Here is a 25,139-nt window from a genome sequence, read left to right on the forward strand (position 1 = left end):
GAGTTGGAAGTCTAGATGGTAAGGTCACTCACGTGAGAGCACAGAATAAGCCAGAGACTACATTATTTATTACTTTTTCTTTCTTCTTCTCAAGTGAAAATTAAATCTATGTTGTTCTTAGGGAAACTGCTCTTTAATTCCCAGTTTAAATCATCAGGACAAAACTACCACCCCTTAAACAAAACATAGACAGGAAGGGCTCCTTCCCCAAAGAAAGAACTAATTTTGTAATGCTCCATGTTTAAGAATGGTAAAGAGACAAGTAACTGCTGAAAGATCTGGCACAGCCCAAGTGCTAAAGAAGCCACCATTAGACACATTCCCAGGAATGTGTTTCCTTTGCCATAATCATCATATCTCAAATAAAAAATTTCTAATATGCAGAGCAGTGCAGGCGGAGGGATATCCATCTAAAACAGCTATGAGAGGAGGCAAGAGAAACAAAACTAAAGGACGTCATACTTCATGAAAAGCTCAACAACACAACTGTCTCCTCTTAAGAGAGAAACTGCTGTGCTTCTGACAGATAATCTTAATCTTTTTGGGTGAGAGGAAGGGGAAAACCTTCAGATGATATACGGACCAAACAACTCTGCGATGTCCTGACCTCCCGTCTCTTAACTTTCTCATGTTCCCTTGAGGTTCTTAAGTTTCCACTCTTGAAATTTTAGATTTTAGAACTACACACATCTGTGGTATATCCTAAAGTTTGAGACCTTTGATGGCATATAGCAAATTACTTAAAATGAACACAATAAAAATTATTCCTAAGCAATTATCTAAAGATGCCTAAAATTTAGTATTCTCAATTGTCTGCTTCATAGATATGAGAAAAATGAAATGTGTATGTGTATAACATTGAAATACAGGGATAAACAAAGTATTTCAGTTTCTTTTTAAAAGAGTTTATGTGTATGGGTGTTCTACCTGCATGTATGTTTGTATACCAAGTGCATGCCTGGTGCCCAGAGACCAGAAGAGGGTGTCGGATCCCCTGGGACTGAACTTAAAGGAGGTAGTGAGCTGTTGAGTAGGTGCTAGAAACTGAACCCAGATCCTCTAGGAGAGCAGTCAGTATTCTTAACTGCCACCATTGCTTCAAGCTCACATTTTAGTTTCTTAGGAGATGGGTCTTGCTATGTTGCCTGTGTTGGTCTAGAACTCAAGCATTCCCACCTCAGTCTGAGAAGCTAGACTACACTGCACGCGGCCCAAGTGTTTTACATCTACTTTTCATTCTCTGAGGTGTTCTCATTATTAGCCTTTTAAAGCTATCCTGCACCAGACTCACCCAGAGTCACTGCTGAGATATGGTGTAAAGGTGGACTTAGATTCATATTGGTTTTACATAGGAACACTGAAAGACAAAAACGTAACTAAATGTATATACTCCCATATAGACATAAAGCTGATGAGGCTCTATTAAATATTTATCACTATCGCTATCACTTCCCTTGCTTCCAATACACTAATGAGTTCAGTTACATAGGTTGGTTTTCTTGGAAGCTCGTTGCCACCAGTTTATTGTGATGCTGCTATTATTTACACTTGTTCTTTCCAAAGCCCAAACCAGGTCTTGTCTCGTGGTTTATCTATGAATCTTCTGCCGACTCCCATTGCTTCACACTCCACCCTTCGGCCCATTTCCGTGTGCAGCGAACGCAGCTGTTCTCTCAATCTGTCTCCACCTTTTATTAAAATGCCTAACATTTTAATAAAAGATTAGTTTATGTGTACTTGCTTGTAAATATGTATGTGCACCATATTTATTGTGCTTAGTGCCTTCAAGGGCCAGAAGAGGGCATTAGATCCTGAGTCTAGAGGTACAAACATTGCTGAGCTGCTGTGTGGGTGCTGAGAATTGAACCCTGGTCCTCTGGAAGAGCAACCAGTGCTCTTAACTGACGAGTCATCTTTCTGGGTCTCCATATACTTTTAAAACTGTATCCTTGGGGCTGGAGAGATGGCTCAGCAGTTATGAGCACTGGCTGCTCTTCCAGAGGTCCTTAGTTCAGTTCCTAGTAAACACAATGTGGCTCACAACCACCCATAATGAGACCTGGTGCTCTCTTCTGGCCTGTGGGCAGACATGCAGGCAGAATACGGCATGATAGATAGATAGATAGATAGATAGATAGATAGATAGATAGATAGATAGATAGATAGATAGATAGATAGATAGAGATAGATAATGAAGTCTGCTTGCTTTTATCTTCTACTGTGACACTGGTTATATTTTGATTTAGATTGCTGTTAAGAAACAAGGAATGACTGGTTTAATTTTCCCAAAACAGGATCACAAAATCCAGACTGGCACTTTTTCACTCATAGTCCTCAACTGGGGTAAAAACAAGAATGACGATGCCTCAGTCTAACATAAACATGTCTGCCTCATTTTCAAAGTTCTGGCGGCCTTCACAACACAGAACAATCTGATTTCCTCCTACTTTCATAGTAAATTATGACACCTCCAAGTAATTCACTTCCGCTTTAATTTATTGGGCACTTGCATGTGCCCAGTAGGAGTCTGCCTTAGTGCTATTTTACATGCAAGGTCTAATTTAGTTCCATAGCAACTGGACATGACAGGTACTACAGCCCCTTTTTACAGAAGGCAAAAACAGGTTTGGTAACTTGTTCAAACTGTATAGCAATAGAAGGCTAGGACTTTAAAACTTTAAAATTCTGTTTGCCAGATTTGGATACCTCTTCTTTTCCTACCTATTCAGGTTTATTGAGACTTTAAAAGGCTTCAATTTATGGTTTTTGCTCTGCATCCAAGTCCCAAGCTTTTAATAACTGATATTATTCACTTCCTTGACATGTTTACTAGAATCAAATTGATTAATTAGTTGAGCTGAATCTAATGGTAAAATTCCTCATTCTCATTTTAGATTGTGTGAATCATGTTACGGTAGTATGAACAAAACTAAATCCCTCAAACTCCCCAACATCCATGTTTTCACCTCAGGGAAGATTGGAATGGTACCAAGAGTCACATTAGTCAGCAAGCTAACCAAGTCTCTTGTGACTGCACAATAAGAATGTACTTAACTATGCACTTGAAAAATAGCTAAGAGAAGGCTGGAGAGATGGCTGAACAGTTAAGAGCACTGGCTGCTTTTCCAGAGGACCTGAGTTCAATTTCCAGCACCTACACTGTAGCTCTTAACTGCCTGTTACTCCAGTTCCAGGCAGTTCCAGTTCGGACACTCTCACACGGATATACTTGCAGTCAAAACACCAATGCACAGGTGGGGCGGGGGAGGGAGAGGAACTGTGTAAGAGGCCTTGTTTTCCAGCAAACCTACACAACAGCTTACAACCCTCTCTTCACTCATTTCAGATGGGATGCCCTCTTCTGGCCTCCTCAGCAGGCAAGTGGCGCACAGACACACATGCTGACAAAACACCCATACACATAAATAAAAGGGAAAAAAGGGCTAAAATGACAAATTTCACACATTTTGAGATAGTCTTATCATGTAGCCCCAACTAGCTTTGAACTCATGATCCTCCTGCCTCCTAAGTACTGGAGTTAAGGGCTATGCTACTACACCTGGCTTAAATATTTTAACTACAATTAAGAGGGGGAGGAGGCCTGGGCTCCTGCAAGACACTTTGAAAATAGAGAATACGCTCAAGTTTCACATGTATAGATTATCACAGTGTTCTAGAATAGAACCCAGTTCTGTATATTCTTAAAAGATTAATTTTAACTAAAACTAAATATACCTATGACTCCCAGGCCTATGTTATGTCTAAATACTTAAGGTGGGATTAGGCTACACCCAACAGAGAAACTGAAAACAATAAAAATAATAGAATAAAAAGTGACTGCTTGGTGATTCTTGCAAAAATACCATCTCATTCACATATAGTTCATAATAAATGCTTAACATTGTGAACTAGTTTTGAACACAAGCTATGAAAATAACATTAAAACCTATTTTAGTATCTTTTTCACTGTAAAAAACACTGCAATGATGTAACCAGGTTTCTAATGCCTTATTCTATAAAGGGTAGCTACTTATTCCCAATATTCAAGCAGATTTGTATATTTATTTGTTAATTAAAAATTATCTGTACAAGGTCCAAGGTTGAACCTAAAAGTCATTCAAACACCCTTACTTCACAGATAAAACACAAAGGATCTAATAAAACAGTGTTGAACATTTAAATAGAATATTAGTCAGTGAACACTAGTCCTGGTTCGAAGGCCATCAATGCTCTGTTATGGATGAGGGATTTTTCCCCTTACTCAAGTGTTCTCTTTATGTAATTTTCTTTCTTACTAAAGATCAAACAAAATCTACAATGCAACAGGCAATTGTTTGAATTAACAGTTCAAGAGATGATATTGATAAATCAGGCATAGAAAACTTTACCTTGGAGGATATAACTGTAAGTCAAACTCTCAGCCAAAAAAACTCATTGCTATTTTACTCAGGGTCTAAGAGAGAGGCAGCGAAATGCTACACTCCTGATTGTTGTGCCTTGTTACTTCTAACTAACCACTTAACAAGACCACCTGAAAATGCAGGCGAGGAGGGCCAATGATGTTTTTGCCAAGTTCTCCCCAACTTTAATGGCTGGCAGTTCAGATTCCTGCCTATTCCAAAAGGTTTTCTTTACTATGACTCCTGGAAACTTAACCGTTAAATGTTGCTCTAAAACTCTTCAAACTACATGCTGCAGGGAGCTCAAGTGGCCTGCTGCTCCTCATTTGAGTGGAGAACAGGCAGGCAGACAGCACCTGCGCCTACAGGCTACAGAACTACTCAGGCTGATTTGAAAACACAAAGGATCACTTCCCAACATTCATAAACTATTTCTCAAGCTGTTTCTCCTATCACTGTACTAAAAATCTTTCGTTCCTTCTCCTCTCTATACGGATGAAGCTACCCGACCTCCTGGTTTGTTTAAAAATCGCAGCCATGTATTGGAACTTCTGGTTAGCCCATTTCAGATGAATCCTGAATAGAGGATGATCACTCTGACAATTTTTAAAAATTCTACAGGTCTTTTTCAGTTTGATTGAAGACGTTCATTAAAACTGGGTATCTATCTCAGATTCACCAGTCTGCACATTTTAGGGCCTCCAGGCCAGTCAGCCAAAAAGCATGCTATTGCTTCTTTTGAAAATTTAAACACTAGTTTTCATTAACTACAAAAATCTCTAATCGAAACACTAGGGACATTTCTTCAGCTGCCCAATTAATTGTCTTATTAAATGTCATCTATCTTACAGGTATAGATAAAAACACAGTCTCAAAATGTCTGTCTTTTAAAACTAGTTTTTAAAAATGTCTGAGCCCATGCATTGTTATCCTGTCACCTTCATAACAGTTTAAAATACATTTGTCCCTTTCCTTCACCCATAAAAGGAGTTGCTTTGGCCTCTTTACCATGTCTAATTTATCTCATCATACATTACAAGGGGTTTATAATTACCCATCTCCTATTATATTTCTGGTTAAGAACTTTTGTCTCCATATTAAGATAACTCCATTATTAATTTTTTTAGGCTAAGAAACAGAGATAATAAAGTTCCAAGTTTATAAGTCAATTAACTTATAAACTATTAATAGCAATCTTACTTTAACCATAAACTATTAAAAATAAAGAGATACAAACTAATGATAATTGGATAATTTATTATACCGTTATTATAAATATACAATAAGCTCAAAAACTAATTTACTTTAGCCATAAACTATAAAATAGTAATAAAAATTTAATTCATAAGCTAAAAATTTTACTTAATTTATATAGCTTATAAATTAAGTAAACATATACTTACAAGTTACAAGTTATCGACTTGTACATATACGATACAAGTTATCGACTCATCTTATAAAAATTATTTGCATATTAAATTCTTTGAATATATTTTTATATATACATGTTTATATATACTTATAAGCATATTATTGTTGATAGAAATTATTTCTTATAAGCCTTGTCCTAGCTTCTGCAATTTATTTTAATTATGCATACTTGGAGTCAATCGCCCTCACGCATGTTAAAAATTTAATTCTCCTGATCTTGATGGAGATATCTCTTTAATTTAGATGCATACAGCCTTTTAAACAAGAAAGGGGATATTACTTCTTTTAACAAAAATAATTTTTAGGATTCCAAAGTTCTATTATGACTCAAAGATGAATCTCCTTTCTTTTTCTACAACATGGATTTCAATACAGGCCACAAATAATAATAACCTGAGATATCTAACATTTTTGCCTCTTAAGTAAGGTTCTTAAGAGCTTCAAGAAATCAATTTAGATTCACCAACATTACCACAGGTGAAAATAAACTCAGATAAGTATTATTTGTCTACAGTTTGCTTTTCCCACCTGCCAAATTTTTACGGGGAGAGGAACTTTCCCTTTCTCCCTGGCCTGGAATGCCATTTTTTTTTTTCACCTGCCAAGACCATATGCTTAAAAATACCAAGCACGCACCTAAGAAAAAAGTTTTCCTCTCAAAAATGTCTTATCTTCATGTTCTTTCATTAACACTACTTATTCCACCAGATTTATAGTGTTACAGACTGCTCTTTCTCTGGCCAGGGCCAATGACCTTCAGCTCTCACCCTAGAAGGCCAGAGCTGTATTCTCCAGAAACAGACTTCTCCAAAGCTACCTGCTTTCCCCAATCTCTAAGACCTAAAACTTTGCCCCTTATCAGCAGGAAGTAATCATGAAAGAATCCTACACCCCATGTCACCTTTTTGACTGAACTGTCTTTAAAAAATGTTCCATTACTAATTGTATAGATTCTGCCCACAATCTCCATTTGTATTTCTGATGATTGTTCTGCTATGAAAACCTATGTATGTTCTGAGATAATTGGTATTGTCCTCACATAGCCAAAATGGTTTATTACTGTCTTGATCACTAATTTGATTTACCAGGTCTACTTCCAACTACAGCCTTGGTCCTACACATACCACTAACCAGATAAACTCTAACAATGCTTCATCAAAATACAGTCTATTAACCAAAGACTAACAGATAAAACTAACATTTTAAACTAACACTCCTTTCTTTTAGTAACTCAAACAACTTTAAACAAGCTTAACAACATCTTGTCATGCTGATTATGTAAGTAGATTTGTGTTACATCCCTGCCCTTTAACGGGTAAGAAATGTCCTGGAATGGTACAAACCCACCTGAAGAGTATCTAAAATATTTCCCAGCTAGGTATATATTCTCAAATTAGTGCTATCAACCATTCCAGACTCCAACATTCCTCTGCAGAAGAGACAATTACATCAGTCAAAGATTTTGTTAATAGAAATTCCTCATGAAACCTTTTTATTAACTTGATAATTTTAGGAGCTAAGACTTTTATTCCAGCCATCGCCAAAATAAAAATTAGGATCAGCTATGTGTTACTCAGAGAAAAATTCACTTCATTAAATGAAAAAATGGGAATTGCTACAAGCTGCAACATTTTACAGTGCAATTGCTCAGTCATCTTTTCACCAACGACTTACCAGAACCAAGGGATCTGGTAAAGGCCAACCAAAAAGCAAAGCTTTTGGCACTATTGTGAATAAAGTGGCTGTCCTTTGCTGTAGATTTTTTTTTTTTTTTGCTCTATCTAACTCCCTTTCTGTTACATATTTGGGAATTAATTCTGTTATTAGAGAATTTCTCTAATTCCTACACCTTTTAAGACACCAGGGCGCCTGCACTAACCCTCAATTATAAGCATAATCAGAGAAATTCTTGTTTAAAATATGTCACTTTAAGAAAGCTGGGCCGCCGGGCGGTGGTGGCGCACGCCTTTAATCCCAGCACTTGGGAGGCAGAGGCAGGCGGATCTCTGTGAGTTCGAGACCAGCCTGGTCTACAAGAGCTAGTTCCAGGACAGGCTCCAAAACCACAGAGAAACCCTGTCTCGAAAAACAAAAAAAAAAAAAAAAAAAACAAAAAAAAAAAAAGAAAGCTGGGCCACAGCAGTTCAAAAGCCAAATACAAACTTGAGGCCAGGTCACTACAGAAAATGTTCACATGAGCTGTTTGAATGAAGTCTTATTACACTGATCTGGCCACCAGTTTAAAGTTGATAGTGAAGAAATGACAAAAAATTTACCCACAATTAGGTTTCCAAAAGAATATTATACAAACGCCATAAATTAACAAGAAGATAAAGCCAACAAAGATCGGTATTTCCAACCAAAAGCCTTATTTTAACGAACAGACTAAAAAGACAGACAAAGCTATATAGCCAGTCTGTCTCAGACAATAAAGCCATTAACAGATCAATTATGCACCATAAGATCCATCTATGAACACGCAATTTCTGCTTATATTTACATTATGAGGTTGAAAAAAAAGCTAAAATATTTTGCACATATTTCTAATCTTTAGGACCTATAATTAGTTCTTCTAATCCCTTTACAATAGAAACTTTATAATATACTTCTTTACACCCCAAGTTTCCAAACACCATGGATTACTCATCAGCTTTTTCCCAACAACTACAAGTACTGTAACAATGATAACAACAATGGTTGACAATGATATTTTATTATTTGTGCCTCAAGAGCAAACGAGTTACCAAGTCTTTCTGTTTTGGCAACCAATCCTAGTTAAGAAATTTTTATTCTAATTATGAAAACCCGACCTTTTTTGTTTTTTGAGACAGGGCTTCTCTATGTAGCCCTGGTTATTCTGAACTCATTCTGTAGACCAGGCTGGGGTAGAACTCCCAGAGATCCACCTGCCTCTGCCTCCCAAATGTTGGGATTAAAAGCGTGTGCCACCACTGCCCAGCGAAAACTTGACTTTTAAGCAGAAACTGGTACTATGGAACCCAACCTATCTTGGTTAGCTTAAAACATTAGTTTTTAGGTAAACAATAAAGAAAGTGGCTGCAGTCCAGGGATAGTATCAAGTCAATAAGCAAATGAGGGACAAGGTAGTGTCTGCATTAGAATACCCAACTGTAATTCTGTAGTGCCATTTCTAATAATCTAAAAGGTTTCGTATGGAAAGAGTCAAAGGATGACTGATTGACATGTTAACGCCGTAGTACTCGTTTTACCCTTTTGTAAACTGTTAAAACGCATTAAAATCTTAAGCACCAGAAACCAAGCTTTAAAAACGGGTTTTCACAACAAAATTTATTAGAAGAATAGTGGTTTTTAAAGTCTAGCATCCAGTGAGAACTACCATACACAACATTACAGCTGGGAATGTTTCTCCAAAATGTCATGGTCAAATAATACAATGGAACCATTAAGTCTTACACATGCACGAAAGAACTAGTGCTTCTGACATACAATGTAGGAAAAAAATTTAAAAAAACAAAAGGGGAACCACATGGATTAAAATTTAAGTACTCATCACATACATTAAGACACAGCTTATTTTAGTCCAGTCAAAATCAGAACTGCATTAAAAAATTTAATGTAGTGCAATCAAACCCAAAAACTTATTTTGTGATCGTAAGTGCTCTACTACATAAACAAATGATTATATCAAGAACAAAAAGTTCAAATCACACAGTACAAAAATCTGTAAATAAATATAAACTACAGTACAAGAGAAATATTAAATTATACAATTCCGTCAAACTGTAAACAGTATATTGAAATGAGGTCCATAGAGTAATGGGGGTTCCTGTTTTGTTGCATGACACTGAACTTGTAGAAATCTGAAAAAAAAAATGCCATTTTCCATGTCTTCAAAGGCTATGGGCTTTATAGTTTCTTTCGGATGTAAGATATCAAATACTAAAGCAGAGGGCTGTCTTATTTGCTAAGCACAGGCAGCACTGTGGAAAACAAGTGTTTAAAAGACAAGTCACCACTAGAAGGAACTTGTCAGTGAGGTCTTTGAGGCTGTAAAATACACTGAGATAAAAACTTTCTGCTGCATGCAGACCTAGACCTCTGCTTTTTTTTTTTTTTTTTGACATTTTACATACTTAATGATAAAATACCAACTTTGGCAGGATCACTACTGATAAACTCAAAGCACTTATGGCCCAATGGTTCCATCACAGTGGCCAGTGCACAGATTCTCTGAAGACATTGCATAAATAGAATGTAGAGGTCAGACACCCAAGGACCAGTGCTTGAATTTAGTAGTAGTTATGATGAAGAAACAAGAGCCACATCAAGGAGAAACTGCATCTGTTAAGAGTTTAGAGAAGCAGCTAGGAATGTCATTTATTTTCATTGTGCTGGTTATTAGTGGCATTTAAAAATATATAGTTTAAGTGTGTGTGTGATGGCTATACACATGTATGCATGTTTAAAAAAATACACCGTTAACAGGAACCCCCGTATATCTGCTCAGTAGTTATAACTGAATCTATAGAATGCCACTATAAGAGTGTGAGGCACCGTGTGCTGGAAAGTTACGCAGCTTTAAAATCTGTTTGGCTGAGTTATACCTGGATACCTGAACTGAGTTTTTAAGTTGACATTCATCAAAGATGTGCTACCAGCACGTTGAAATAAAAACAAAACAGAAAAATACAAGTCACTGTTAGGTTTACGAATAGCATCAAAGTACCTGAATTGAGTGAGAAAAGTGTGAAAACTGTCCCTGAGGGTTTTAAAACAGTGTGTACAAGTTGGTTTTCTAAGAACATTAGCTTTATTTAACAGTGTGGACTGATAAAATACCAATGTCTGACAGCTTAAAGTGGAGGTCATAAAGAATTATACGCAAATGCTCCAATGTATAGTTTATGCATTTCCCCCAAAGCAGCAACAAGCCACTGTTAAGTGCACATCCCATCACAACAAGCACACCTGGGGGTCGGACAAAGGTTTCTTCTGGTCTGTTTTTTTTTTTTTGTTTTTTTTGACAGCACAGCATATCAATATCCAAGGACTATATCTTTCCTAGATCAGAATGTAACTAATTTTGACTAGCAATATAGGATTAGACTTTTAATCAAACACTTCGCTATTACATACTAAGATTCCTTAAACTCACTAATGCTGGTAATACTAACCTAGTTAATCAACCCCCCCCCTTGGTTTTAGAAATATACCCTTCCACAACTTAAAAACCATTAAGATCCATATCAGTCCTCTGATGTAAAAAGCATGTGAGTGAATTAGTATTAAAAATTTACACAGTAAAAAGGCTTGAATTTCAGCCAAAGATTCTAAATACTGCTCATTCCCTGAAGACTTAAAAGGGAGAGAATCTCTACCCATTTCCTTAGTGGTTTACACTTTTAAAATGGTCTGGTAACATGTTTCATTTGGGGAATTTCCCCCTTTCTCTCAAATTCCAAATTCCTATGCCTGAATTGCTTAAATGAAATGGGGAAAATGAGGCAATTACTTAGAATTACTAGAAAGGTACAAAATGTTATTGTCATTTGTTAAAATAAGGATTACTTATATAATTGTGATTTGACCCCATATCATGTAGTTATGGTTTTTAAAATAATCATCCTAAAACTTACAGTACCTAAGACTCTGAAGATAAATTAAGACTTTAGTGTTTCAACAAAAAAGTGCTGACTTATCCCTTCTCTAGAACTTCAAACATTTGGGGAAGTGCTTTCCTAATGACAGTGAGGTTCACTATATACCCAACCACCAAGCAGGAAAAAGTCACCCAGATGAAAGACTTTCAGGAGTGTAGCACTGGTCATTTACCAAATAGGAATCATTTTGTTCATTCTGTGGGGGCAAAAATATTCTAGACTGAAATTCTATTTGGCTACTGAATTTTAAAAATCCCTGCTCTACTGTGTCAGTATCCTGTGTCCAACTATTCCCAACCCCCACCCCCACCCCTTACACACTATCCACTGAGATGGTAATCTCCAAAGAGATTTAAAAATTTATGTTTTCAGGACATACCTGAGAAAGGGTGCAATTATGCAGAACAAGGAACCCAAGACTGCACTAATACTGGTTATAGGTTCACAAAATGTTTTTCAAGACAAATCTAAGAAGTTTAAGAGGTATGAATCTTCAAATGTCTCACTGCTTTTAGGTTATTTATTTGGTATGTGTGTAGGGTCATTTCCAGTGTTGAGAACATCTCGAGCCTGTTCAATGACAGTTCAAGGAATAAAGAGTTCATTTTCACATTCAAACAATAAAAGTTAAATATTATGAATATTTGCTACATCCAATAAATCTGTGGTTTACTAAAAGTGCTTGTTTTTCATGCTTTTATGAATACAGCTCTAAATGAACTGGAAATCTTAAAATTACCTCCCAAATAGTTGTAAAATTAACTCATGTTTACTGTCTGCCAAACAAACACAAGATTCAATTCTCATTTTCAAACAACGTAAAAAATTTTCCTATCAAATGTACATTATCCAATTTTATATACAGTGTCTTGAGACTCGCTCTTAGTTTATCTAAGACAGCAGGGGCAGCTGATTTTTATCCTCTTCTCTAAAGTTTACACCTGTCCACCTTGTGTTCCAGCCCTTGCTCCAAGCTCCCTTTATAACATTTCCGGCACTCAGACTGTGTTACAGCATAGGGCTAATGCTTGCTTCTTTAAAAGGCAAATGCAGAAGTTGGAATAAAGAGGCTATGGAAAGAAATTTCTCTATTTTCCCTTGCCACCACCATGCTCACCAATCTTCAAGTCTCAAGGACAGCATTAGTCCAAAATAAAGAGTATGGAGGTCTGTGTTCCTTGTACCACAATTATTTATATATATATATTTAAAGCAGTTAGATTTTAAAAAACAAACAAACCAAAAAACACCCCCCCCCCAAAAAAAAAACACCACCAAATCTCAAAGACCTGTAGTTCAATAGTCTCCTAAATGGACTATTTGGCTAAAGCCATCAAGCTCTGAACAATACTGGATTGACCAGAATATTAATAAAAATTTAATTCTAATGGAAAGGGAACAAAAAAAACCCCATGTGTGACGTCTTCCTGTAATTTTCAATATGCTAATAAAATATTAAGTGGGGCAATCCAACCTATTGTCATAATTTTATCGCCGATTACAGCAACCCAAATAAACACAAAAATGGAGAGATGAAAACAATCTCAAGCATTTGGTTAAATAAAGAATTACAGAACCAAACATTTGTTTCAGGCTGCAACAGCTTTCAAATAAAGTAACACAATTTGATGGCTCTAAAGAATTTCAGGTTCTGACACTGAACTAAGAATCTGTTTTATGAAAATAACCAAATAAGTCCAAGTTTCATCATCATAGGGCAATACAATGTAAAAGGATCACAAAAGTTTAGAACCAGGTCTGGCAACATGTGCTTAGGGTAGGCATAGAACACACTAGCAGCTCAAAGGTTGCCATGTACTGCCTAATATCAGAAGGTAGTTAGGATATGGGCCACAGCAGTAGTCATTTTTAGTATGATTTAGAGTTCTCTCCAGAAAATTGGGAACTAAACACCTAATTGTGCCACTTAATGTTTTGCTATCTGATCCCATACAGCTCATATTACAGCTAAGGTAAAACACAGGGGATAGAAATGCCAATTGGTTGAGGTAATGTTTTATAAGATAACCAGAGTTCTAAAGCACTTCAACTGTTGTAAAGTAAAACTGTACCAAATAAAGCTAATACACACTTCACACCTCTGAGCTTGCTCACCAGAACTGAACAGTAAATTAACTTCACATAAGGACCCTACTATTACACAAAGCCTTGCTCATATTCATGATCTGCTGCAGCAAAGGTTTATCAAGCAACATCTAAACTTCAGAATAACAACAAACTTATATTTAAAAGTATTATACACAAATATAAATATTTTTTCCTGAATGAGAGACCTTGTCCTTCATGGTATTTGGGGAGCAGAATAAAAGTGTATAGCTCATCAAATAATTCAGCCACTTGAAAGACTGCTGAACAAAGTAAGATAATATACTCTACTGGGTCATGCCTGATTTTGCTCTCTCAGAAATAAGAATTCTAATGATAAAATACCATCCCAACTCTCTTTCTCCTACAACTGTTTAATGGTTCTGATGTCACAGTATTGTAGCTTATCTAGTATGTGATAGTAATGCTCTCTCACTAAAAAGCAAGAATTTATTTTAAATATATTATTTCCTATCATTAGCTCAAATAATGTTATGTAATTTGAATAATGTCATCATTTGCCTTACTGGAAAATATGAGAAAAAAGGCTTTTGTGACAGGCAGATGTGAACTATACTTTCCCATACCATAAAAATGGTCAACTGTTGTTTGGGCCATTCAAAACTCTGATTAGCAGAAATTAAGCATGCAAGTAGATCAATCTCCACCACACATGTATGAGGACGTCTCCAAACTAGAATATCTACACTGAAAGTGCCATACAACATAGTGGCAAATCAAGAGAGAAACCAAATATTAAGGGACCACTGTGGTATGAAGACTGGCAGCCACCTCCAAGAAATATGTAGTATAATGGAACTCTGAACACAAAGTTTAACATTAAAAGTGCACCTGAATATTACAAACTAACTTTACAAACCTACAATAAGGTAAAATATATATCTTTTGAAATATTCAGCAGCTTTTGTCTTTTTTTTAAGTATTTTTTTCGAGAGGCTCATGAATTTTAAAAGGGACCACTATCTAATTTCAACCATGCTTCACAAAACAATAATGGCTATTTTATATTGCAGTTACCAATGTAATGCAATTAGTGCTTTAAAACAACCTACACTCTAACAAAACAACAGCGAAAGAAAAAAGGAGAGAAAGAAACCAGCCAACCAACCTTTGGAGGAAAATATGCTTACTCAAAAGCTTCTTGGAAAAAAAAATTTACCTGAATATCAAGTCATGACTGATCTCAAGTGTAATGTTAAAAGCTTCACAGACATGAATATTACAATCTTCAGGTCTCAGGACTTTAATCTGAGAAGTTTAGAGTTTGGTTTGTTTTTAAAATTCACTTTCTAACCAAAACAAATAATAGAAGTACTCAATTTCCACTATTTACAACTCTCAGCCTACAGTCTGAAATGACACAATACAAGTTCTCTTATTTAAACTGCAGCATTAAAGAGTAGGCACACCATTCTTCTGCTGCTCGATTGTCATCCACTGAAACACACATAGAAAATATTTATGTTAGTAAAATGTTCACTCCCATTACACTACAATGACAAAGGTTACATAACTCAACTCATACATCACTACAAACTACCACAAGGATTAAACCTCTCTCTGAAGAGTAAAAGTACAAAAGTTCAACTTTTAGGGCCAGATTTTTGGATGGGCCTTTAATGATGTCTTTCTGAGAGGGAATAAAAGCACAAATTAATTTCTCAAAGGATCTTTTTGCAACAATTTTGGGATACTGAGTGCCCCAAGCATTGTGCAAAAGGGAACCATGGCTACAATTAATTGTGTGCTAACTGAGAGGGAACAAAGGAGGTTTTCCTTCTTAAGCTTAGCCTTTTGCTTTCAGCAAACCTCACACAACTTCAACTGCAGATGAAAATCATGCATCTCATATTGTATTTTTATTGCAACTTCCAGCTAGGCCAGGAAATCTTGCAGTCACATTAATACTACCAAACTCTTTGTCTGTTGAGACTAAAAAGCCAAGAAGCACGTGTCATCCACTGATAACATTGCTTTACAAAATAAACCAAATCAAAAGAGGAATCCACACCCAACCTATGTCAAAAAATGAGTAGTGTCTTAATTTTAACAGCAGCAATGGTGTGCCTAACCTTTGAACACACAGGTTGCAAGTGAAATCTATCTGTTACCTAACTGAATTAATGGGTCCAAAGTTCTCAAGTAGGAATTTGTGCCTGGTGACTGTCTGGACTTATTCTTACTACTTCTCAAGTTGTTAATGTTCTCCTGAAATAACCAATCTTAACCTAATCATCATTGTATGCTTGTTTTATTTTACTCAGAAATGGCAATAATTTGGGGGTTTGGCTAAGCATTTAGAAGGGCTTGATCACCTTTCTCAGCAGATTAGAATATAGGGTATAAGTGGTGTGGATTTTACTTTGCACAAAATACTAATTTTAGTCTAATCATAGTAAGAGATTAAATTCCACCGAATTTACTTATCAGGTATTCTTGCAATTATCTGTTGAAAATAAATCTTCCAAATTTAACTTACTGCAATTTCATGTGCCCATCTCAAACAAAGCTTAAGACGTTCTTTAAGGAGTGCTTACACAAACATGATCAGAAAGGGCCTGAAATGTGTGCTAAACAACCAGAAAAAGTCAAGAAGGGGATATTATGTAGGATGCCATAAAAACAAGGGGAAAAAGAAATTCAGTTAAACAAAATTAACTAAAATCTAAAATCCAACCTCTCCCAATCTTGTAGCAGTATCTGAATTAGTTAAAGAACAGAAACTCCAGGAAGCTAAACTACCAATTGAACTAATAACAGAATTAACAAAAACTTAGATCCTTCATCTATGTAGAAATTATCAAGGCTAAAAATTCTAAGCATCATTTTAGCTTCGCCAAAATTACTGATACACATTGCTTTGTCTATTCTCTGATTTCCAATAAACACAGCTTGGATATCTTAAAACTACTGGCCGCAACAATACTCAGTTGTTGGTTAATACATGACCACTTCTATAAAACCACTGAAAAATATAAAGAAACCTAAGTTTGCAAAAACGAGGCATCCTCCATTGTTTATGAAATGTACCCTGACTGCTCCTGAGTAAGAAGGGAGCGCGTCCTCCATGAGATAAGGCTATAATCTCACTTGTTGGTGAGAGCAAATTCTACCCTTAGAAAATCTCAAATGAAATTACAGCAAAGGTAGTGTTCCAAGCAATGAACTGAAACATTTTTGAAGGTAGTGTGTGCACATCTCCACCGCCTCCCCTCTGGGTGAGCACTAAGACATTGCTAATTTAGTAAGTAAATTTAATAATGAAAAGAAGATAATAAAGTATAATTATAAATGACCCAAGTATTTATCGAGAAACCAAATTTCTTAACATCAAAGGTTCATCATTTGTTTTAGCTTAAACCTTCAATTAGTTGAATCAAAGAAGAAAAATGTGAATATTTTTGTAAGATGGCTTTCCAATTTGTAATGACAAAGCTCCCAGTATAACAGAGGTAATTTTCTAAAAGGGTGCTTTTTTCTTCTTTTCCTTCTTCTTTTCTTTTTTTTTTAAAAGTAAAGGCAAACATAACTTAAGGAAAAAAAAGAAAATAAAGAAAAACATGCAGGCTCTACAGGCAAGGAGTCCACTTCCATGTATCTGGTCTCTGTGAGGTAACTCAATTCTCTGTGTAGAGAAACATGCAAAAGGCCAAACAATATTCCGAGCCATACTGCACATGGAAATTTAAAATATGCAACATTCAGAATGCACCTTTCACCTCTGTGCACAAGTCAATGCAAAACCTGCAAAGAAGCGTGTCACAGTAATGAAGCCAGGTGCAGCAGTGACAGCTGAACAATGATGCAGTAGTGCTCACCCAGTTTGTACAGTAATTGGCACTCTACAGTATTCCTACTCAGTTTTTGATTCATTTGCACTTTGTGCTGCCTCTCCCTGGGGATCTAATTCAATCTTTACAGAAACATCTGGCCCCTCCGACCTCATTAATTTCATCTTTTTCTTTGGAGGGTTTTTCAAAGTGCCCAGCCTCTCCTTTACTTTGTACTCCAGTGTACTGTGGGGAATCCCATAAATACTCTGAGCTTTGGAAACACTCATTTTTCCACTCATAACCACCGAGATTGCTTCCTCCAGTATCTCACTGTTGTACTGTCTGTAACGCCCTCTTTTCTTCCGAGGCTGCTTGGAGCCAGGGTCTCCTTCTTGATCCGACGTGGGATATGGCTGTCCAGAGGTAGACTGCTCAGCATCTGAGCCCCAAGAATCAGGTCCAGCATCTAATATGCTTTTTCTATTTTGTTTTGGAAGAATAGCCCTTAATTTTTTACTAAGCGCGCTCTCCGTTTGTGAACCCATTACCAAAGAGCTATAGCTGTATTGATCACCAGTGCGAGACTCCCAAGAAAGATCCATTCCTCGAACTTGTGGAATCTTTAAATCTACAGGAGATGAATGGCTCATGTCCCTTTTTCCATCTTGTTTTGTTTGATGTGCCATTTTTGGAAAGGCAGAGTTCTCTGCAAGAAAAGGAAGGTCACTGATGTTGCTGAGTGCACCATTTCCCCTGAACTTCATGCGGTTGAGGTTAAATTCGTAATGAGGTTTTGCCCAAGAGGCTTCCCTGGATAATATTAAGTGCTGTCCATGATTCTGTAATCCAGACGGCCCAAGGCTGGCAGCTGTGGACAATTGGTTTCTGCTCAGTAGCTCTTCACTAATCTGCAGGGATCGAGCCAGTGGAACTTTGAGTGATGTGGAGTGTCCAAAACCATCCCTGGTTCCATCCTGTAAGCTTCTTGGAGGTACCCCATCACCACTCCGAAGTCCATCTGGGCGGTACTGGCTGGGTCTCCCAGGTCGCCTAATTGGATGGAAGGAAACTGATGTGAGCAGGACTTGCACAGGAAGGGAGGGGCGGGTGAGGGGACCACTCCTTTATTAGAAGGCCTTGCTTGGGTAACATCACTTTGTGTTATTTATTTATTTTTCTCTAAAATTAAAAAAAAACGCACATTGTCTCAGCAGTTAGTTTAAAAACTTGATCACAAAAAGGGAAAAAAAAAGAAAAAAAAACAGGAATTTTTTGGGCAAAGAAAAATTAAACCTGTTGGCAGTCTCTGGTTGGGTTCACAAATTTTCGGAGAAAAAGTTTCGCGCAACTGTTTGAAAATAGCACCTTAACCATTAATTACAAAGAGTCATTAGTGTCTTCATTATCTATACAGAATTGTTTACCAACGTGACGTTACCACTAAACAAGCACAGTAATAAAAGAGTAAGCCAAATTATTTATTTTAATGTAATGCATTCAACATTCATAACAACTAGCTAGAAAGCTGGCAGCATTCACACTGGTGGAACCCAGAGATAATTGCTCATTATGCTACAAACAAGTTAACGTTTATCATTAAAAACTAAACGATTCCAAATGATATTTCTTGTACTGTTTGGAAAAAAACCTATATATGGCAAGCAGCCCCAAGGTGAGGGAGGAAGTCAAGTGAAGTTGATAACTTACCACACTTCTTCATTACAACCCTAGTGACTGTAGGCAGACATAAGCACCACACTTCCACAAAGTAACTTTGTATTTTACCCCAAATTTTGTTAAGTGACATTCAAAGCCAATATAACCAGAAGTATAAATAACTTGGTAGCAATCTTTAAGAAAAATCTTTTTCCTTAAAATACCATGTTTATGCTGAAATAGTAATTTTTTTTGAAATAGTATTTTAAAGTCAATTACTTATAAAGTTAACTCATAAGATTTTGTTGTTGTTTTAAGATATTGTATGTGTTTTCCTTCTTTGGTCATTCTTCTCCCTTCTTTTTCAGGAGAGGGGACTTTTTTCTCACTCAACCTGGAGCTCACTGATTCAGCAGGCAGGCTGACTGACCAATGATCTCCAGGCATCCTTCTGTCCCCACCCCACTCCCAGGGTTGGTAGCCCTGCCACCTATGAGTGATAGAGACCCAAACTCAGGTCTTCATGCCTGTGGAAGGCTCTTCAGTAACTGAGCCATCAGTTACATAAATTAATTATGTTAATTTTCATAACAGAGAAAGGATACTGATCTTAAGACTGATAGCTGGCAAAACATTCCTAAGAGGAATGATTATATCAGTGCAACCCAAAAGTGGAATTTTACAGAAATAAATGGTAAACTATATTCCCCTGGATTTTACAGAGACCATTGCCACTATTAACACAGTAACACTGAATGCTCAACTGAAAGATGGGCAGTACTACTGATGAATTAATCTTCCATGAAACAAAACATTTCTCACTCAAGAGAAATAAACACAGCAGCTTAAACAATACAGAACACAAATCTGGCAGCCAGGTTTAAGGTGAATCTTAAACAGGGATTTGTTTATGGAAACTGTACTTGGGCTTCTACTACGTACGCTCTTACACAACTCAAGTGTTTTTGATATTGAAAAGGACCCCAAATAATTTGGAATTATGCTGGATTGTATTTAGTATACATGCAAGGAAATTCTGAGAAGAGCTTATATTAAAACATAAGAAAACAGAAACAGATTAATGTTTTTAGACTGAATAGAGTGGGAGGGGAGGAAGACAAATGGAATTTAAGAGAAAATAAGGGGAATTTTTAGAAGTCAGTAGAAGAATCCTTCAAGTATGAGTAGGGTGGAAAAGTCCATTTAGTGTCTAGTTATTCCTCTAGTATTTAAAAAACCTCCCCATATCAACCGTATTAAAAAGTTTAAGGCAAACACTATTTAAACTTACCACATAATTTTTCATATCTACATGTTATAATTTTCTAATGGTGTCTAAATATTTATTATCTGCTTTATCAAAATGGTTACTAGATATACATCATGAAAATTATGTATTCTTACAGTTTAAAATGAAGTGGTCACAATTTACCGAGGGGTTAAGAGTTATCAAACTGAGTATATAATAATATTTGGCAACATTAGATGGTTACTCATCTACCTACAGCACTCTATTAAAACAAAATCACATACAATTACATTTTCTGAACTGCCATGGAATTAAAACTGCAGTTCAAATCAACAGTCAATAAAACCAAAAACCAAACCAAAACAAACAAAAATGAACACACATTAACACACCTCACTAGGGATACCAAATGGAACACAGGAGCCCAATTTTCATTCAACAACTTGAACACATATTAACACCCTCTTCACTTCTATACTTTACAATTACTTAGCACAGGTTCCACACTCTATAAAGCACTGACAAAAGGTTCAAGGATACATTTTCTTTCATTGATAGACTGAGTCATTTTATGAATGGCTCACCTGCAAGACTGTTAAGCTGAAGGGTTAAGTTTTTATAATGCTCAAGGAAACTGGTTGAATCGCCTTTGATGAATTATCTATATAACAGGAAGACTATAAAGGTTTTTCCTTACCCGTTCCCTTGAGTACTGGAGCAGCCTGAAGAATGGCTCAGGGAAGTGCTGCTAGCACATGGACTTTTCTTAGTAGATAAATCAAGTACACCGTCTGTAGAGACACAAAGGAATACCTGAGGACACTAAGAACTGAAGCAAATGTGAACCAGATATTAATAAAAATTGGAAAAAAGTCAAGGTAACATTTGGCATACTGAGGTATTACATTCAAAAACAAAAATCAAGGTCACCAAGGTTCTTCAGAAGGAACCAAATCTAGCAAACCTGGTATACTTGTTATAGGCATAATAAACATGTATTTCTCAGGGCTAATTATCTTGCCAATAGGGCAAAAGAAAGTTATAACATTATAGAAGATGCTAAGATATAATAAGATATTGAAAACAAAGCACAGTTTCTGTACTAGAATTGTTACACTTCATTTTCTAAACTTTTATTCAAATATATGAATTTATTTTTACAAATCTACATCCCCAAATTCCTCAAGATTGATTCTTTAAACTCCAAAATCACTTGAACTTAAATGTGGAAAATTTATAATCGGAGAATTATCTGTAAATGATTTGATTATATTTCATGTATATACAAGACACTCTAAAGGGCTGGAGAGATGGCTCAGAGGTTAAGAGCATTGTCTGCTCTTCCAAAGGTCCTGAGCGCAATTCCCAGCAACCACATGGTGGCTCACAACCATCTGTAATGAGGTCTGGTGCCCTCTTCTGGCCTTCATACATGCAGAAAGAATGTTGTATACATAATAAACAAACAAACAAATATTTAAAAAAAAAGACACTCTAAAGAAACGAACCACTTAATGTCTTATAATTTATATGTATTTTAACTATTCTTTTTTATTGTTTATTTTGGTTTTTTTGAGACAGGGTTTCTCTGTGTAACCCTGGCTGTCCTTGAACTCACTTTGTAGACCAGGCTGGCCTTAAATTCAAAGAGGTCCACCTGTCTCTGCCTCCCAAGTCTTGAGATTAAAGTACCATTACTTACATTAAAGTACCTGGGATTAAGTACCATTACTTCCCAGTTAACTATTTTTTTGGTACAAAAAAAATGTGTATTTGAGTTAAATCTTTTAAGAAACTGCAAATTCAAATTTCAATCATTAAATCTTGTTTAAGAGCTTTTACAAAATTAAAGTGTTTTAAAATGGTGTTCAAATTTAGTAAAAAAAAAAAAAAAGAAACAACTTAGTATAACAGCTTGAAAATGTAACCTAATAATGAGATGAATCACAGATTTGTGTATTAATACATAAAATTAAAGCCTTTCTTTTCCTCAGTTAATTTTCCCTTTATAGACATAATTTGACTATTTCCAAAGTTGTCATTCCATCCAGGGTTAAGAACAAGTCAGAGCTTCTGATTTTGATTTCTAGCTGGCTAGCAGGAAGGTCTTTATATCTATGTCAACAATAAATCCTGGATAGGATCAACTTAAAACTTGAAGCACAGTTTCATTAAAACTTGAATCGCAGTTTCAAGTTGTTAGAAATATGCAACTAACCCTCTAAAATTAAAAGAGCCCAACCTCCTAAGAAGTTTTGTTCTTAGAATTCACTAAAGAATCTACAAGCATAACTATTATGGTAAAGAACAAAGTAGCATCTTATTTAATATCTAATACCCACCCAGAGATCTACAAACTAAATGCAGTGCTTAGAGTATTTCTAACCCAAGACACTTGCTGTAAGTCAGCCTCCCTCCACTACTAACATCTCTACGTTGCCACTCTTTTCTAAATCTGAAGCTTTTGATGTAGCATCTAGAGTCAAGAGACTTTTACTGAAAATGTCATTTTGTAGTAAAAACAACAATCCTCAATAAAACAGGAAAATGCCAGGCAGGGACGCAGATCTCTGAGAGTTCAAGACCTGGGCTATAGAATGAGTTCCAGAACAGCGGACAATACAGAGAAACCTGGTCTTGGAACAAACAAACAAAACACAACTTTGTAAATTCAGTAAGCAAAGGTGCACTGGTCAGTGTGAACAGAGGGCTAGAAGGGTTCCTGTACGGGCCGATCTCCAAACAAGGTATTCTTCTTACTATACATCATACTCAAACAGGGAGAAAAAGGAGAACAAAAGAAAGCCTACTCCAATACATACCTCAATAAGTAACTAACACCAGTCCATTAAAGGAGACATCTTCATAAATTACTTAAAATAAGAAAAAATGGGTCCTTCTGAAAATATTTTAAAAAATTCTTTCTAAAATCAAGATATTTCTTTCCAATAAATCCAAACATAACATACCTTTTCTTCTATTCCTAAGTTTTGAAGACAATAAAATCTTTTTCCTAAGACATCATCAATTATAATTATTTTAGAAATTCAAACAGTGCCTCAGTTGCAAAACTGTTGACAGCACATTGTGAGAATACAAAGAAGCAGGAATTTTCAATCTATTTAAAATATACTCCAGAGGCACAAGAAACATCTGAACAAAACTGATGATCTCTTAATGTTTTCACTGATTTGGATCCTCAATAATACTTATTTTGGAAATATCTTCAACTTATTTCCTTAATTTAGTACATATACATATATATATTACACATAACGATCTAAAGTACATTCTATTGTCTTTTATTCATAATGCTATTTATTTTTATTTTTAAACATAGCTTTTATTATGCAGTCATTGCTGGCCTGGTACACTAGGCTAGCTTCAAACTCACAGAGGATCTGTGCCTCCCAAGTGCTGGGATTAAAGGTGTATATTAGTACACCTGGCCTGATACTCTTTTGAAATTACAATACATATTTTTACTTATCTCATTTGTAGAGTGTAACTTCCAAGCAAAGGGTGTTTCTCAGATTGATACTAATACTAGAGCACTGAGGATAAATAGAAAACTTTGCCTTTTTACAATTTTCAGAATCTGATATGTTATTTTAGAAAGTGAAAACGCTCATGTTAAAGTTTAAAAATAATTGCCTGACTTGCCTGTGTAGTGTACCCATCACAACCACCATCTGCTAATGGGCTGAGTCTGCAACAATGCTATCTGTTCACTTCTCTACCACTGAATACTCAGGACAATTTAATTAAAACATTATTTTTATTTTTAAGAGACAAGGTCTCACTATGCTGCCCAGATGATGCTCTTGCCTCAGTCCATGTAGCTGGAATGCACAGGAGCATACACCCATGACCAGCTAGAATCACATTGTTTTCTGTCCTATTCTTGTTATTGGCTTTCTATTTGTAATTTTCTTTCTCCCCAAATCAAAGTCTTCTGATTGGACAGAGGAGACCACAACATCAAACCATACCTTGTTCGCTAGGTTCTGACTGAGACTTTCTGACAGTAAGGTCCAGAGGTGAGTCTTGGTCAGCCATGAGAAGCTTGCTGAGCACGGGGTTCTGAGTAGTTGCAGCGGTGGGAGAGGTGGTGACTGGAGATGCTTTCGGCAGGCTTTGGTTCTTTGTGCTATTGGGCTGGCCGGGGTCCTGAGTAGAGCTATTTTTTGAGGTATATTCAGCAGCAAATTGTTGGATCATTCGCTGCATGATCTCACGGGCCACTAGGGGAATATTGGGGTCGGAGACCCAGGGACTGTCTGTAAATAAAGATTTATTTACTTTTAAAGTGGGACATGAACTAAGGAAAAAAAAAGCTTTCAAGAAAACAAGAAACTTCACTTTAGTTTTTTTTTTTTTTAAATCTAGTATCCTAACAACTGTATTAACCATTTGTTTATATTCTTAATTGGTAAACATTGAGATCGCAGATTACTGAAAATAAAATTTCATAAGTGTTTATAAACAGTTTACCCCTAGGCTTATGAAATTAAATACAGGGATAGCAAATGGTATCTACTGGTAAGAATCACTTACCTGGTATGGAAATACCTAAGCCTTCTCTTAGGAAACATTTACTGTCAACATCTACAGATAATGCCAAGTTTTCCCTAAACTAACTCCTCATATCCTTTAAGTTTCTGAATCTATGAGTGCTTAATTTAGTCCTTGTAAATGACTAAAAGAATAACAAGACTATAAAAGATATTTAACTCTGGGATCCAGAATTTAATTTCAAGATCCATATAAAGACAGATTGCTGGGTGCTGTCCCCAGAATTTCTGATTCAGCAGTTTGAGGCCTCAAGAAATGACATTCCCAACAAGCTGACAGCTGCTGC

The 25,139-nt window shown here is 36.1% G+C and overlaps 1 protein-coding gene across 3 annotated transcripts in view; it reads right to left on the reverse strand.

Annotated features, from left to right (window-relative positions):
• Lcor (ligand dependent nuclear receptor corepressor) overlaps positions 1 to 25,139 on the reverse strand; it is a 119,576-nt gene that overhangs the window by 19,324 nt on the left and 75,113 nt on the right. For 2 of the 3 annotated variants that reach the window (XM_057779732.1, XM_057779731.1), the window contains exons 6-7: positions 24,271 to 24,558; positions 20,976 to 21,069 (exon numbers count right to left, since the gene is read on the reverse strand). In XM_057779732.1, coding sequence (XP_057635715.1) covers positions 20,976 to 21,069; positions 24,271 to 24,508 — 332 coding nt within the window. In that variant the 5' untranslated portion in view covers positions 24,509 to 24,558. Of the gene's footprint in view, positions 1 to 11,803; positions 18,424 to 20,975; positions 21,070 to 24,270; positions 24,559 to 25,139 lie in introns of those variants that run through there. The other variant, XM_057779733.1, reaches the window with a different exon arrangement.

The sequence above is a fragment of the Chionomys nivalis genome, chromosome 8 (assembly GCF_950005125.1).
Source record: "Chionomys nivalis chromosome 8, mChiNiv1.1, whole genome shotgun sequence".
NCBI lineage: Eukaryota > Metazoa > Chordata > Mammalia > Rodentia > Cricetidae > Chionomys > Chionomys nivalis.